Here is a 17,121-nt window from a genome sequence, read left to right as displayed (position 1 = left end):
CAACCCAGCTGAGGTGGTCATATATAGGACGCAGGGGGGCAATCCCAGGTGAAAAACCTCACCCATTGACATTTCAACCTATTGCCATTGACAGGAATCAAACTCTCGACCTTTGGATTCACAGGCTGAGACACTACCTATAGGGCTATAGCTTTGTCCAGGCTGAGGTCATCTGTTGAAGATAAAAGTGAACCAGTGAAAGCAGCCGATCTACAAGCTCAGAAACATGTTGCTATCTGAAAAGTTTTGAGATTGTAGATCGGTTATTTTCACAATGAAGTTTGTCATACATTGCAAAAACATACTCTCTCCAAGAAGCATTTCATCATTACCTTTACCAGTTGCACATGTATTCAATGATACAGTCATGTTGTTTGCAATTCAACTTAAATTAAGTCTGCATCAAGTGAGGCTTGAACTGGCGACCCTGAGATTGTGAGGCATTCATTTAAGGGAGACGCCATTGGCCCAACAGATAAGTAACTGTGAAAAAGGAGATCACACAGATGATACAGTTTCACGCAAATAGCCGAAAAATCCTGGGTTTAAGTGTTTTTCAAACTGCTCAAAATTGCGGACAATCTAAGGGCGGAGCTTACTGGTCAAAGAGATAGATGTGTTCCTCATGAGTCAAGGCACATGTGTAAGCAAGTTTCACGACTTTCGGCCAAACGAGGCATGACTTATGCCTGTTTAAAGTCTGCCTTTTCAAAAAATTGCTATAGCGCCCCCTTTTGGCCAATTGGAGTGAGATTGGTTTCAGTGATATTTGGAATGACCCTGTACATTTCTGCCAAGTTTCAAAGAAATGTGAGTCTGCATGTATGTTTTAGGCACAGATGAATAATTTTCATAAAACTGTAATAGTTAAAATCTATCTCCTCCTGGGATTTTTGAGCAATCTGCACGAAACATTTTACACATGAACTTTGGACCACTGCCTACAAAAATTTCCAACGGATTTTCCATAAGTGAAAAAATGCAGAAGTTAGGAGCCAATGACTGTTTTTCATATAATTCAAAATGGTGGGCGATCTAAAGGTCAGAGGTCAAAAGTCAGACCACGAAAGTTGTCGGGCATGAAGAGACGCATGTGTGTATCGAAGTTTCATGGTTGTAGGTCAAACAGGGCATGAGTTGTACCTGTTCAAAGTTGGCACTTTCAATTGAGTGCTATAGCGCCACCCTTTGACGAATGAGTGTGAGAATTATTTCTTGGTAGTTTTTCATGAGCATCTACCATATGGCCGAGTTTCGTAAAAAGCGTATGCACGGTTAAGCCAGAACTGGCAAAAACAAGTATTTTTCAAACTGCTCAAAATTGCGGAAAATCTAAGGGCGGAGCTTAATGGTCAAATCGATACGTGTGTTCCTCATGAGTCAAGGCACATGTGTAAGCAACTTTCACGACTTTCGGCCAAACGAGGCATGACTTATGCCTGTTTAAAATCTGCCTTTTCAAAAAATTGCTATAGCGCCCCCTTTTGGCCAATTGGAGTAAGATTGGTTTCAGTGATATTTGGAATGACCCTGTACATTTCTGCAAAGTTTCAAAGAAATGTGAGTCTGCATGTATGTTTTAGGCACAGATGAATAATTTTCATAAAACTGTAATAGTTAAAATCTATCTCCTCCTGGGATTTTTCAGCAATCTGCACGAAACGTTTCACACTTGAACTTTGGACCACTTTCTACAAAAATTTCCAACGGATTTTCCATAAGTGAAAAAATGCAGAAGTTAGGAGCCAATGACTGTTTTTCATATAATTCAAAATGGTGGGAGATCTAAAGGTCAGAGGTCAAAAGTCAGAGTGTGAAAGTTGTTCAGCATGAGGAGACGCATATGTGTATCCAAGTTTCATGGCTGTAGGTCAAACAGGGCATGAGTTGTACCTGGTCAAAGTTGGCATTTTCAATTGAGTGCTATAGCGCCACCTTTGGACGAAAGATTGTGAGAATTATTTTTTGATCGTTTTTCATGACCATCTACCATATGGCCGAGTTTCGTAAAAAGCGACAGCGCGGTTCAGCCAGAACTGCGAAAAGTGGCAGAAGTGACAGAATAATGCGAATAACAATACGTGTCCAGAGCAGAGCTCTGGCCCCGTAATAAGAAAGAGGGTGTTTTTCGTTTCGTTTTCGTAGCAGTTCATTAACACTACATGATAATACAATGGCATCCCTGGACTATTTTCAGGCTATACAATTCTCCTTCTAATATAGTGACATGCTTTTTTCTTTTTTCTCCCTAAAGTAGGCTAATAATCATATTCTAACAGTCCAGTTTAATGTCCTCCTGAGAACTGGCTGGAAGATCACATATATTATAGTGCAGTCACCTAAGTGGCTGCAGTGGTGGCAGTAAAGTGAACATTCTAAAGTGCAGTACTGTATAATACTGAAAAATAACAGACAAAGAAAAAACAGAAATGGCACCATGAAATATGAATGAATCTGCTTTACAATGCTTTACAAAAAAAGGTTAGTACAAAAAAGATAAGATAATTGAACACAGGCTTCTCTTCATAACATGGTAAAATAGTTTTTCAAAACGGTAGAGGTAGGTGTTATGATGTAGCATACAGTACCTCACCACATAGGGAGACTTAATTAGTTATGCCCCTAACTGCTAAACGTTTGTGTACAAGTTTAAAATGAAGAAGCTCGATGTGTTTGGAAGGGACATCTTCGCCTCCTCTCAGGGGATACATGTTTTGAGCATCTATTTGCCAAAGGATTTAACTGAGTCCACACTCCACACTCCAAAGCCCTGACACCACAGCTGTCATTTGGGACTTTACTTCATGACCACATGCTGCAAGGATTTGCTAGTCCAAATGCGTTGTATAAAAATCTCCTGTGCAATGAATGTCAGTCAGGTAAAAGTACAGTCAAAGTAGGCAAAGTATGGGAAAGCATTGATTGATAGTTAAAGCTATCCCTCTTTCTACTTCTTTTTCTGTACATTTGTTTTAATACAGATGGTCTTACTCCATTCTAGTGACTAATGGTGGTTTAGTTGCTTCACTGACATTCATGATAGGTTAAAGTGCTTACAAGGACTTTGGATGACAGAAATAGGCTGCCATGCTCAGTCTGACTGGGATTTGTCTAAACCTCTACTTATACTACAGGCAAATCTAGGTTTTTCAACTCTTCAGACAAACTTACTTTCCAAATATTGTCATATGGCAGGTTCTGGGTTTCAGGCCTACTGCATTCAGTTAAAGGAGTAGTTCACCCGAAAAATTACTTATTTTCTATCAATTACACACACCATGAAGCCTTGAACTTCTGCAGATTTTTTAGTTTTTGTCGCATTCCTGAGCCAACAATTTGATCATTGTTCATCGTTCAACTCAGTAGAAGACTCTTTGAGTAGGAGACTTTGAGACTCCTCCAGTCATCAAATTATTGGCTTAGGAATGCTATGATAAAGTTCACAGTTTGTCATATAAAGTTCTATACCAAACAATCTATTAAAGTGCATATTATGCCATACATTAACCATTTGAAACCATTTAGGTGACAGCAGGGCAAAGGTAATCTATAGAAAATGACAAAAAGAAAGAAAAATAACTATAAAAGTAAAAATAAAAAATAGATTTAGTTATTTTGAAGCCATTTTTTAAGAGCTGTCAAAAAAGAGCTGTCAAAAAAAAATATTTTACAAGTTCCAGACAGTGCGGGTCCTTTTCTTTGATGTCATTATCAGAGATCCCCTTCTGAATATAATACACTTTTTGTCCTACGCACCTGTCACCAACCTTTGAGGTGTGCAACCTAGCCTTCTTCTAAAAAGTTAAGAGCTGTTTTAAAAGTGCATAGAGAGAGACACTTGTTTTCATTTCCTTAGGCAAATCATTCCATTGCACTGCTGCGCTGTGCAAGAATCTATTCTTACCCATGAAGGTTGTTAAATTTACATGGAACAATCTGTGTAATTGATAGAAAATAAGTAATTTTTTGGGTGAACTACTCCTTTAAAACACTCCTTGGCAACACAAAACGTTGCAACTGCAACCACTTGCAACCACTTGCAACAGAATCCCCAAACTGCATCAATCGGGTCAATTCAGACCGCTGCAACTGGTTGCAAGTTGCAACTCGTTGATGTGCACTGGGCTTATTAGATGAATGAAAAAGCTAAATGAAAAAAAATAAAAATAAAGACGATTAATGAAACAAATATAGTACAGAATACAAACCACAAATGAGAAATGAAATACATTAAAAGCAAGTCTACAAAAATAAGGTTTTAATTTTGACATAAAAGATGAGAGAGATTTAGCCATTGGGACAGAACAAAGAAGGCCACACAGGTGCTTTGAACGTGCTGTGTTTATGGGTCCTACTTCTAAATGTGATACCGGTATATACTGTGTATATGCATAAGCATAATCTTTAGCATAAAGTGTACAGTGTGTACATTTATACAGGGTTCTGGACTAACTTTTAAGTTAGTCCACCTTTTCATATAGGTGCACCAGCATATCATTTAGATGCACCCACACATGCACACTCAAATGTAAGCTGAGTTAGGACTTACTTCACAAAGACAGTGTGAATTTCGCCATGCCTCCGCCAGGCCGAAAGGCATGGCGAGAGAGTATGTTTTGAACCCTGTCTGTCCGTCCATCCGTCCGTGTGTCCGTCCGTCCGTGTGTCCTGTCCGTGTGTTACCAGCTAATCTCCGGCACCGTTGGCCCGGTCGCTGCGAAACTGTGCACACACACTCCTTGGATGCCAATTTAGAACCTCTGCCTCAAAATTTTCACATGGGCCTCTTATAGCGCCACCAGGAGGCCGATTCGTGCAAAACCTATTTTTTTATATTACTCCTACAGATTTTATCCAAACGTCATGCAACTTGGTATGTAGTATCTCTCTATAGTCATGTGATCAACACGGATCTGTCCGATTTCCCAGATTCCATCCACATTGCCTGGTTGGCTTCCAAAGTTTGCAGGATTGGTCCGTTTTGAACAAAATGCCTCATTACATGAACCCAGCTTGCGATTTCCCTGAAATTTCACACGCACATTCCCACTAGGCCAAGGAAGAAATGCTACCCTTTTCACATTGGCCTGTTATAGCGCCACCAGCAGGTCTAATTACCAAAACACATTTTTGGAACAAAATGCCTCAAATCATGAATGCAGTGTCCGATTGCCGTGAACGACCTAAGAATAAATGGCACCCTTTTCACATTAGCCTATTATAGCGCCACCAGGAGGCCACAGTAACGTACCTGACCTGGCAGAGACCTGCGCTCCAAGGAGCACTTTTTCTAGTTGTATATAAGATGCACTGGTGCAACCAATGAACGTTTTTAGTTGCACTGGAGAGAATTGTGGGTGCACTCTGGAGCCCTGTTTATGTGTGCATGTGTTTGTGTGTACAATCTTCAGTAAACTGTGTGGATGCTATGTGTGTTTGTGTGTGAGACGGCCGGTATGAAGAATCATCTTCTTGCCTCTCCTTTATAGGGAGTGCATACCGAGAGTGCATGGATAATGGGACGTGGGCAATGAGGAGCAATTACTCCAGCTGTGAACCCATTTTGGAGGAAAAGGTTAGTATCCAGAAGTAACCCTCCTACATGTATATCCTCCATTCTGTACTATATGTAGAGTACTGTAATCTGTTAGCAGCAAGAGACATGCTCACCATATTTACTCATCATTATGATAATGGTACGCGATTAAAAAATCATATAATCACATAATGCAAATCAAATTAATGTGATGTTCTAATTGCATAAGATTAATGAACAGCTTTTTCCACTCATGCATAGTGCAGTTGAACACTAAATGTTTTGCACTTTGTCTGTGTGACATCACAAATAATACTCTCTTCCATTTTAACAGTTACATCTACTAATCATAGGCGAGACTCCCATATTGCATGTAATGAGTTTTGGCCTGATTACCTCACATCATGGCCCCTGATTATGTGGCTCATGCTCTATTTCCATCTAATTTTAAGCCGAGACGTCTAAAGTGTGTCAATGACAGATTCCTTTTTGCACTACCATTTTACCTGCTGTCTCCCTTGATGGGACAGTATACTGTATACTCATGAAAACAAATTATGCATATTCAGCATACGACAGGCAGACATAAGATAGATAAAAAGCTAGGTAGGTACTGCAGATGGATAGATATATAGTACAGTATATAGATAGACAGACAGACAGACAGACAGACAGATAGAGATCTTTCATTTTAGTTATTAATGCACATAATGTACACCATTACCCATGCACATTGCATTAAGTTGGTGTGTGTTTTATTTCATGTCCAGTCCATGTAATGAAATGATTCATATTGCCATTACAGAGGAAGTATCCCATGCATTATAAAATAGCACTGATCATCAACTACCTTGGCCACTGCATATCTGTGGGAGCTTTGGTCGTGGCCTTCGTTCTCTTCTTGTGCTTAAGGCAAGTACAGAAATAGTTCCCTTCTAAATGTATCTTATACACATGTGGCCTCTTACAAATCAATCACAGAAAATCATGTAATGCCTTGGACAGCTGCTGTGCGTATCATTAACTCGTTTATGTCAGATGAATATAGCCCCCCCCGCCTTCCAGTTCAACACTATGAGAGCAATCCATACTAAGAGATTCAGTACATATGCCTACTGTGTATTTCAAAATCATGTTTAACCAACATGACTCCTTTCCATTTCCTGTTTGCACACCCACCCACATGCACTCACACACGCGCACGTACGCCTGCACGCCTGCATGCACGCCTGCACGCACGCACGCACGCACGCACGCACGCACGCACGCACGCACGCACCACGGCTCTCATGGCTCGTTTATACTTGGTTGTGCATCGTTTCTCACACTTATCTCACTCTGTTATGAGTTTGGGGATCAGAAATGTTGTGGTGAGAGACACCGGCACGCAACTACGTATAAATCAGCCCTCATGTATTGTACAGCAGTGGTTCTCAAAGTGGGATCTGGGGACCCATTATTTATTCTCTTCTGGGGATCCCTGGCACAAGATCCTTTCAAATGGGGGTAACATACACACTGTATCAAATTTGGGGGTCGTTGACATGAAGAACCGCTGCTGTGCCGTACAGTGATCAGTGTTGGTAGTAATCCATCATGTACTGTAGGCTAAACACATGATGTACAGTATGAGTATGACATACATACAGTAGGAGCAAAAATAATGCCCTATGAATGTCTATTGTGGCATTCTTCTCTGTTCTATTCAGCCTTCCCTTTTCCATCTCATATTTCCCTAATCCCTTTGTGCTTCAGTGTGAAAGTAGTGCAAAAGTAATATAACACATTTCTTGGCACAGAAAGTAATTTTGTAAGTGATATGTAATACACTATATTATAGCACATTTTGAAAGTAACTCCCCCACACCGTGAATGAGCTTATGCTAATAAATAATTTTGACATCTCCTCCACTTGACTTTCACTACAGAAGCATAAGATGTCTTCGAAATGTCATCCACTGGAACCTAATCACCACCTTCATTTTAAGGAACGTTATGTGGTTTCTGCTTCAGTTGATTGACCACAACATCCATGAGAGCAATGAGGTAACAATCATGATCTATAAGTGTTGTATGCACACATTAAAGTCAGTGTCACATTCTTCTAGTATTTTGTTCACTCAGAGTCAGAATTGAATGAGAATCAGTTATCCCACGGTAAATGTGACAATAAACACCTTGAGCCTTTGGAGAAATTAAAATAATATTTGTTTTTGCTTCAACCTTGAGTGACTAAAATACCCTTTCTCTTTCAGCCCTGGTGTCGCTTAATTACCACAATATACAACTATTTTGTGGTGACTAACTTTTTCTGGATGTTTGTTGAAGGATGCTACCTTCATACTGCCATTGTGATGACTTATTCAACTGGCAAGCTTAGAAAGTGGGTCTTTCTTTTCATTGGCTGGTGTAAGTACATTTATGTTCACAATGCAGAGCTTGAGTTAGAAATGCTTTCATAAGCCTTCTCTTGCTGGCCAATTGTCACACTGTTATTGGTCATTTCAAAAGCCATTATTCTTTCTGGTTCCAGTTAGTTAGACATTTGATATTCCACTTTTTAAGATACCAGGGTGTAATTTGGGGGTGATAGATTGTGAATTGAAAATGTTGAACTCGTCACATGTCCACCAAAACAGGCAAAGGAATTATTGTTGAGATTGAAAACAAAATTATGTGTCAGCTGCCTACACTTGCTACAGAAAACGAAATTACCAGTCAGCTGCCTACACTTGCTACAGATGCCTGTTCAGTTTGTATTTCCCTCCAACTCCAAAACAACATTATTCCATGCTCCATCATGAGCTTGAATGCTTCAAATACCATAAATATTGGTGGAAATGAGGGACACATCAGTTCGTTAACACAGTGATTCTCAAACATTTTAATTCGAAGGATGGCCAAATTGATATGCATTTGGCTGCCGACCACCATTTGAAAAGATTTTGAGCCAAGAGACGACAAGAGACGATTTGTCAACATTTTGTAAACATCATTCGTAAATAGCAGATGTACAAACAAGCTCACGTGTTGCGCTGAGACACGTTCAGAGCTTATAGACTGGCTATTTTAGAATAGTCAAAAACAAAAGAGGGCTTAAGTGTTAGAAAACTGTTCCTTATTTTCCTGGGGACCCCTTGGAACCCCCTCAAGGACCCCTGATGGTCCCCCGCACCTCACTTTGAGAACCACTGGTTTAAAGGATTGTAGTGGGATGGGCAGCAGTGAAGCGTGGACGATGGTCATGTTTGTGGTTATGCATGACTTCCACACTGTGATAGAACGAGCACTGGGGAAAAAATATGTGGGTCATGTTAAAGTGACTCACACCAAACATCTTCAGAATAAATTGCTCTGAGTGGAAAACTCATATTGGCCCTAAAATGGAAATAACCACATTACTTTATATAAATTTATGGTCCAATCATGACTGGCCTTAACGATTTTCTTTATTATGTTATGTATTATACACACATTGCAAGATGTAAGACTTGTATGAAGTAAGCAAACATGTAAGATGCAAGAGAAGGGAAGTAGAAGGGAACACAATAGCTGACACATCACACAAAAGGATTGTTTATTTTGTGTGATTAATTGGCATTAATTCAAACTATTGTTTGTGTCCTGACTGAGTACATCCACCCAAAACGCAAATTATTACGTGACGATAAAGCAACATCTTTTTATTTATTTTTATTTTTTTACTGTGATTAAAAGCATCAACCTGTATGCATGAGGCATCAACTATATGATTAGTTTGATGTGAAATATTCGGCGATGCATTACCGCATCGTTTATTCGTCACCTTTATTATGAAGCTGCATAAATATTCTTATGTTCATGCTATTTTAGATTTTGGTATCTTGGGTGACACCACCTTTAATGAGAATTGAGAACAGTGTCCATTCTTATATCACTCCTTTGTGATTGCTAATTATTATCTATCAGGACATGAAAGAAGTGGAACAGTTTAAATCTGTATAACACTAGGGAACTGATGATAGCTCTACTATGATTGGACCTCAGGTAGCCTCACAGTGATTGAAGTGTGCTGTATTTAAGAGGTGGGCAGGAACACACTACAAATGATGCGTAAGAAAAATAGAAGCAGATTTTAATTTCAAAATGTTTTATTTTTATTTGTATTTCTTTATGATTAGTACTTTATACATTTTCTCCGGTATAACAACATACAAATACATCAACATCATCAAACAGACAGACAGACACGTAAAATAAAATACACACATCAAACAAAACACACACACACAATAAAAACAAAAAAAATTAAGTGCAGAGAAGCATACAGAATTCCACCTCAGCCCAAACCCCAGACAATAAGTTCTCTAATAAATCATTTCCAGTAGATATAGCTTACTTAGAGCTGGAAACTTTTAGATCATATACTTGTCCATCCTGTTAAGCAACCTGTATGACAGACGCTTGTAAGCGGCCAGCTGTCCAAGAGAGGTGAACCACAAGCAAGGTGCAGGTGCAGATGAGGCTTTCCAGTCCTTGACCAAAAGCCTCCTACCTAACATGAGGGCAGTCTGCAGTCCATTCAGCTGAAGGAAGAGAAACATTCCTTAAAGTCCCCCAGAATAAACAGTCTGGGGGAGAAGGGAATAGCCAGGCCTGTTATCCTCTCCAATCTGTATGGATTTTTGGACAGCTACAGAGCATATGCACCAATGTATCATCCCTGTCCTGACACCTCCAACACTCAGGCCCTTCTGTCAGGCCCACTCTAAACAGTCTTGATGGCATCCAGTATATTCTATTAATGATTTTAAATTTGTACGCAGTTCTCTTGGCATTTTCTTCCCATTCCTGAGAACCCATTAACCCATTCCCCACCTGAAAATGATACCTCTAAATCCCTTTCCCATGGTATCTTTGTCGCGAATATACTCGAGTGCCCCCCCCCCCCCTTTATACAGGGGGGGCTGATGTGATAGAGCCAAAGGTCCTCACCAAAAGGTGTCTCAATTGTAAGTATTGTCAAAAGTGATTATGTGGTACTCCAAACTCCGATCTTAATTTAACAAATGATTTTAGTTTGTTTCCTTGGTATAGGTCTCCCAAAACTGTGATTCCCCTTTGAAACCATGAATTCCAAAGGAAAGGCTTTTTGTCTATGCAAAGCTTGGGATTATGCCAAACTCCTGCAGACCAATGGAGAAAGGGATTAAATTTGAACATACAAGCTATTTTCTTCCAAACCCAGTGAATATGAGACACAATTGGATGTGATTGAAGTGAGTCCAACTTGGTTGAAAGACAGTTGATAGGCATAAGAGGTGAAGTAGCAGAGCTTCGTGAGCATGTTTAATCTTATTGTTTTTTGTTAAAACCATCTAAAATCACATAGCTCTAAAAAACGTGGTAAAATTGCATCCTTAATTGGTTTAATTTAGTGGGTTGGAGTTGGGTTACATTTTTCATTTAATATATTGGTACTGATTTGTATTGGTATTGATTTACCATACTTAGCTTAGAGCTGTTTCTGCTGCAAATTAATATTTTTTTGTGCAGTTTAAATGCCTTTCAAAATGATATACAATAAATGATGTACAAGGTAATTCCTCTCTACAAAAATGTAAACTAATCCTATTAATTTCAGGCATTCCATGTCCTATCATTATTGCTTGGGCTATTGGCAAGCTATATTATGAGAATGAACAGTAAGCATTCACTCTAATTATTCATTGATATTCATCAATACAAATTCAACACAAAACCTGATGGGATTTTCACATACAATTATTCTTTATGCCAACAGATGCTGGTTTGGCAAGGAGCCTGGAAAGTATATTGACTACATTTACCAAGGGCCAGTTATTCTTGTCCTTTTGGTGAGCAGTAACAGGGAAATTCAACTTTTTACTATGTTTCACTTTACTGGGACACGCTGGTAGATGCCAGGTGTCTGCTACACTCTGTAGTTACAATATCCCCTGTTTGTTTCCAGCTAGAGACCTGTGTTGCATTTTCCTCCCTCTCTATATACTGTATACTTTATCATCCCCACCCCCTAGATTTGGTAAAGCATTAATTGATATCATAATGTACTGTGTCAGCATCTATCATAATAATTTACTTTGGGTTTATACATTGGAGAAAGCATTGATGAGACTTTTACTAACAAGTGCTATACTGTACAGTTAAAACAGTTAAATGATTCTGTGGAAATGAGAAAATGTTTTATTATGTTTACTTTATCATTGTGCACATGCCGTTCCAGAATGGTAATATATTGATGATTGATACCTTGCAAAGCCCTTCCCTTCAATCAGAGCTGATCATGAATGCAGTTTGGTGTCTTCACTACCTAAAATTGCTGTCAGGTTCATTTAATTGCGAACTGTTAGAAATTAATCGAGATTAACTTTTCTACTTTTTCTTTCTTTACCAGATCAATTTTGTGTTCCTCTTCAACATTGTACGAATTCTTATGACCAAACTGAGAGCTTCTACGACATCTGAAACAATACAGTACAGGTGGGTTCCTACTGCAGATGATTGCAGTACTTGTTTAATAAAAATGTCATAAATAAACAACTTTTCCCCCCAAATTGGTTCTGTCAAAGAAAAATCAGCCGGCAAATATAAGGCCCTTTATACACTACTACACCAAACAAACATTAATTTTGAATGCAGGTGAAGTTAAACCATTTTATATAAGATGGCCCAATACTCATTATATTAATTATACCTATTTTTGTTATACCATGCTACTATATTTTGGGATTTTTATCTAATTTGCATATGTTTTTCTTTCTTCTTTTTTCTTCTGTTCAACCATTTTCAACCTGGGCATGTCATAATACAACCTCACAAGCTGTAGATCAGCCATTTTCCATATTTGTTGTACAATGAAGTACTGTAGGGCTTAAAATGGATTTTTTTAAAAATTGTTTGTTTTTTAAACCTGGGCCCTATTTTTGGATCATTTGGACCATAAATGAAGGGTAGCTGTGATTTTTTCTTTGTAATTGTTCATTCGCTCGCTTTCAAATGTTCCACTTTCCGGAGGGGCAATCCGGTATTTCAAACTATGACCTTTCTTTCCAAATACAGGCTCACATTATTGTATTTGATTGAGAACATTGTTCCAGTTTTCTCCGGGCTTATCTATCATTTTGACATTCCATGGGAATTGACTGTGTTGCTGGAAGGGGTTAGGGGTTCTGGGCAGAGGAGATTGTTTTTTTATTATAAAAAGGCATAGTTGGGCGCGCATACCACAGAGGCTGGTAATCCTGGTAATTGATGGTGTGTCACAGGTTCGACTCCCGATCCCGATGACCTTTGCTGCGTGTCACCCCCCCATCTCTCCCCATTTCCTGTCAGTCTACTTTCCTATCAATGAAAGCAGAAAAAGTAAAATATAAAAAACAAAAAAAGGCGTAGTTTGCATCTGGCTTTGTCGAGCGTCTATACGAACATAATTGGCCGGTGTTCGGGGGGGAGAAGCCGGCCGGGGAGGATGATATTGTCATTGCAAGTAATATACGGAGCTGGGGCGGCCCCTGTCAGCATGGAGTGTTGGGCGGGAGGAGTAGGACGAAGGCTCTACGTCCTCCCGGTGGGGGCTCCTCAGTGGCAGGTGAGTCAGTAGGATACAACAAAGTGACAACACACACATGTGTGTGGGGACTGGGAGGAATCAATTGGCACAATGACTAAAGAAAAAGGCATAAAAATAAAAATAAAAGGAAAAAAGTCATAGTTTGAATTACTGGATGAATTATGGATTGCTGGAATTACTGGAACGCCTGGAAGGAAACGAATGGACCAATTACAATATTTTCTTTACACCCACCCTCGTTTGTGGTCTAAATGATCCAATAATAGGACCCAGGATTAAAAAACCTTCAAGTAGTTGAGAGCAATTTACTGTTCAAATGCATTGCACAATAATATGTGAGTATACCTGACCAATAAACAGATTTTGATTAGTGCCATTGCTGATATTCTGGCTTCTAATTCAGACATCACAAACTACTGTAGTTGTATCTCCAGATAAGGCTGGGCAATATATCCATCCATATCAATATGGTGATATGAGATATCGTCTGGGATTTTCTCTGTCCTTCCATTCTCCACTTTGGCACCAAATAAGTTATCTCGGTAATTACTGACAGGATTGACATGGACATTTCTGTGCACCTTCATAAACCCCAGAGGGTGTCCTCTACTGATTTTGACCTACACAGACCCGTGGTTGAAATGTCTCAACAGAAGAGTAGAGACCACCTCCAACCATTGCAGCTTTGTTAGTTATTGTGTTAACATACTCTATCATACAGATTGGTTAACCCATTAAGAACGGGAACACATCCGTGTCATTTTCAGATTTCTTTGGCTATTCAAAAAATAGCAGATATACAAGCTCATAGTGCGGCACAGATTGCCGCGCTATGAGCTTGTAGATCTGCTATTTTTGTATTCCAATATTTTTGTATTCCAATTTTTGCACACATTTTCACGATTAAAATAAAATAGCAGCTATGAGCTTGTACCGTATATCTACTCTTTTTTAATAGCCAAAGTATAAAATAATGGTTAAAGTGGTTATACGGATGCGTTCCCGGTTTTAATGGGTAAAAAAAAAAGGAAATCATTAAAATAAGTCTTAAGTCTTATAAGTCATAATTTTGAGAAATGACTTCACGATCAAGTGGATGATGGAATCCAAGCACATTTTCATCATTCACACTCAATGTTTTATATCTCTGTCTTCACAGAAAAGCAGTGAAAGCAACGTTGGTGTTACTACCCCTGTTGGGAATCACTTACATGCTCTTCTTTGTGAATCCAGGGGAGGATGACATTTCCCAAATAGTTTTCATCTATTTCAATTCCTTTTTACAATCGTTTCAGGTGAGAGTAATGAAGGCTAAAGCAAATGCTAGATCTTAGGTTTCTTCGATCAAATTAATCTTAATATTTTTTACAATACTGTACATCATCCTTTTGTAGAGTTTCATCACTCAACCTTTCAGGTAATGAGCCCTCGAGAGGAAGAGCAATTTGTAATAGCATATGTTACTTATCAGAAAATAGGAAAAAGAACCTGTGTTCCAGTGGATCCAATGTAGTTATTATTTAGTCACAGGCTCTCGTTAATATTGTTGATTGGTTCAACATTTATGAAAACACAGATAGGCCTACACTTAACCACTTTCAATTTCAAACATTTTCAGAAATAGCAAAAATAGCTTGTCAAGCTTGTGTCGCATCGCAACAAGTTTGTAGATTGTTGCTATTGATAGCTATTTTTGAGTGACTATCTTGCATGATGAAGTAGGGCATTCATTAAAAAATGTAAAAACAAAACATAAAAGCTTGAAATATGGCGATACAAGGTTCCTGCCCGACAGCGATGATACTTGTCAGAACATACTGACTCGGCCGTCAGGCTAAGTGGAGACATGTGCGTCTGATCTCTGCTCTGTGGGTCAGGGTTTCCGCTAGACAATCTTTTAGACAGCCACCATAACTGGCAAGATTACATGTTTACGGCCAAAGGGTAAATTAATCGGCCATAATATAATAAATGTCACATGCGTGTTTGCAGATACATGCATGTGCAGTGAACCACCCAGCTGATCATTACACCTCGTTACATTACTGCAGCGCTTCTTTCCACTTATCTCAGATGCAATCTGTTCCTGCGTTTATAGTTTCCTGAAGCATATCTACTACATACATCATAGGTGTCCCTTACCAAAAAGAACAGAATAAAAGTCAGGAGGATGAATGTGATCTTGACTACTACGTACTACAGTATAAACAAACTATAGGCTGAGTATGTTTGTGGCTTTACCTCTCGTTCAACCTTAATGCGCAGTAACTTACATCATGTTTTGTTATGTTTATTTCATGATGGCAAGGAAGGTAGTCAACTGCAACGTGCCACCAAGTTATTCCACCACTTTGCTCCACCGCTCTCTCCATTGCAGTCACTGTGCTTTCTTGTATAATATCCATGACCCATATGAGTTGGGGTCCCTGTTTTATTATCGTCAATTGGATCCGGGTTTTTCAATTGGGCCAACTCAGCGCTGATCAGGAGGAGAGATATGCTTCTGCTTAACTCGCCTGATGATTTTGGCTGATTCGCCAATCAATGTAAGCTAAAAAATACTTAAAATATGATGCTAATGGTTGTAAACCACATATTGTAGGGTTGCTTTATCCAAATAATAATAATAATAATAAAATAGTATTTTCCCAACCTGCCACGGTGGCCGGCGATGTTCATATTAATGGTCAATTAAGATTTGAATCTGTCAATGACCGGCATATATCGGTTAACGGAAACTGTGGGTATTCTATCTTCCATTGTAAAAACTGCATAGCAAAACCCTGATAATTAATTTGACTTCTTAATTGTCACTGTATTGTGTCTTATTTTTAGGGCTTCTTCGTGTCAGTATTTTACTGCTTCCTCAATGGAGAGGTGAGTCGATCAGCATCAAACTTTGCATGCCCACTCCCAGTAGGCCAAGGAAGACACTCCACCCCCAATTTCTAATTCTAATTGGCCTCATGGTACTTTTTTTAACTCTTTAAACGTAGGTCATACAATGAAAACAACATTCTCCTCTGGCTTTCCACTGGATTTTCCCCTGCTTCCTTGGATAGGCCAGGCCCATTTCTACTGAAATAGATATTCTGCCATTTTGTCACTACAACAGATTTTGGCAAAAAGTTGGTACACATATCTCTGGAGTCATGTTAAATGGTGCCTTTATATACCTGTATGCTTTATACAAATCGCTTTACAATGGGAATTATATTCTCACACACACACACACACACACACACACACACACACACACACACGCATGTACGCACGCAAGCACGCGTGCGCGTGAGCGTGCACACACACACTCACACAACTTCTCATTAATCTTTTAGGTGCGCTCTGCCACAAGAAAAAGGTGGCATCGCTGGCAAGACAATCACGCGCTTCGAGTGCGAGTGGCACGAGCCATGTCCATCCCTACATCACCCACAAGGATTAGCTTCCACAGCATCAAACAGACCACAGCTGTGTGAGGAGAGGAACGCACACAGGACCTTCATGCCCATGTGGAAGGAAACAGATGAGTGCATACAAAGGCATTGGACCTTCACGTTGCTTCATTGTTTTGTCAAGTACAAAACAGCACAGTGATTTGTACAGAAGTCTGATTTCCAGGAATCACAGTAAAGTCTATGTCTCCAGTATGACGTACAGTATGAGACTGGATGATTTGTATGTGTTTGTTGGAGCAGACGGATTTCTCACATGGATTCGTACTGTAGAGTGGCTTTGGAGAGAGCCTTATACAAGACCACGCTTTTTTTATTATTACTATGGTACAGCCCATACAAAAATTATCTTGTTAAACTATTAGCCTTTACATTGTACAGCTGTCTGCTCCATAATTATGAATAGGATCCATGTAATATGGTGGGAGCATGTAACCATAATGAAGTCATGCAATGAGAGAAAAAGTTTGTGCAACTTGACGTTGAAATGTTTAACATTAGAAATGTTCACGTTAATATGTTTAATTTAATTCAGGGAG

At 39.2% G+C, this 17,121-nt stretch overlaps 1 protein-coding gene across 1 annotated transcript in view; it reads left to right on the top strand.

Moving 5' to 3' along the window:
* LOC311045810 (corticotropin-releasing factor receptor 2) overlaps positions 1–16,606 on the top strand; it is a gene marked incomplete at both ends in the record, with an annotated part of 43,039 nt that extends 26,433 nt beyond the window's left edge. Inside the window, 10 exons of the mRNA XM_084057868.1 lie at positions 5,490–5,575; positions 6,342–6,448; positions 7,465–7,582; positions 7,792–7,945; positions 11,160–11,220; positions 11,319–11,391; positions 11,952–12,037; positions 14,287–14,422; positions 15,963–16,004; positions 16,466–16,606. Of these exons, the coding sequence (XP_083913994.1) occupies positions 5,490–5,575; positions 6,342–6,448; positions 7,465–7,582; positions 7,792–7,945; positions 11,160–11,220; positions 11,319–11,391; positions 11,952–12,037; positions 14,287–14,422; positions 15,963–16,004; positions 16,466–16,606 (1,004 nt within the window). The remainder of the gene's footprint in view (positions 1–5,489; positions 5,576–6,341; positions 6,449–7,464; positions 7,583–7,791; positions 7,946–11,159; positions 11,221–11,318; positions 11,392–11,951; positions 12,038–14,286; positions 14,423–15,962; positions 16,005–16,465) is intronic.
* Between the last annotated feature and the right edge of the window lie 515 nt (positions 16,607–17,121).

This window comes from Gymnoscopelus microlampas, assembly GCF_963454915.1.
Source record: "Gymnoscopelus microlampas genome assembly, chromosome: 5".
Lineage (NCBI taxonomy): Eukaryota > Metazoa > Chordata > Actinopteri > Myctophiformes > Myctophidae > Gymnoscopelus > Gymnoscopelus microlampas.
Note: the sequence above shows the minus strand (reverse complement) of the source record. Positions and strands in the feature narration are given on the sequence as shown.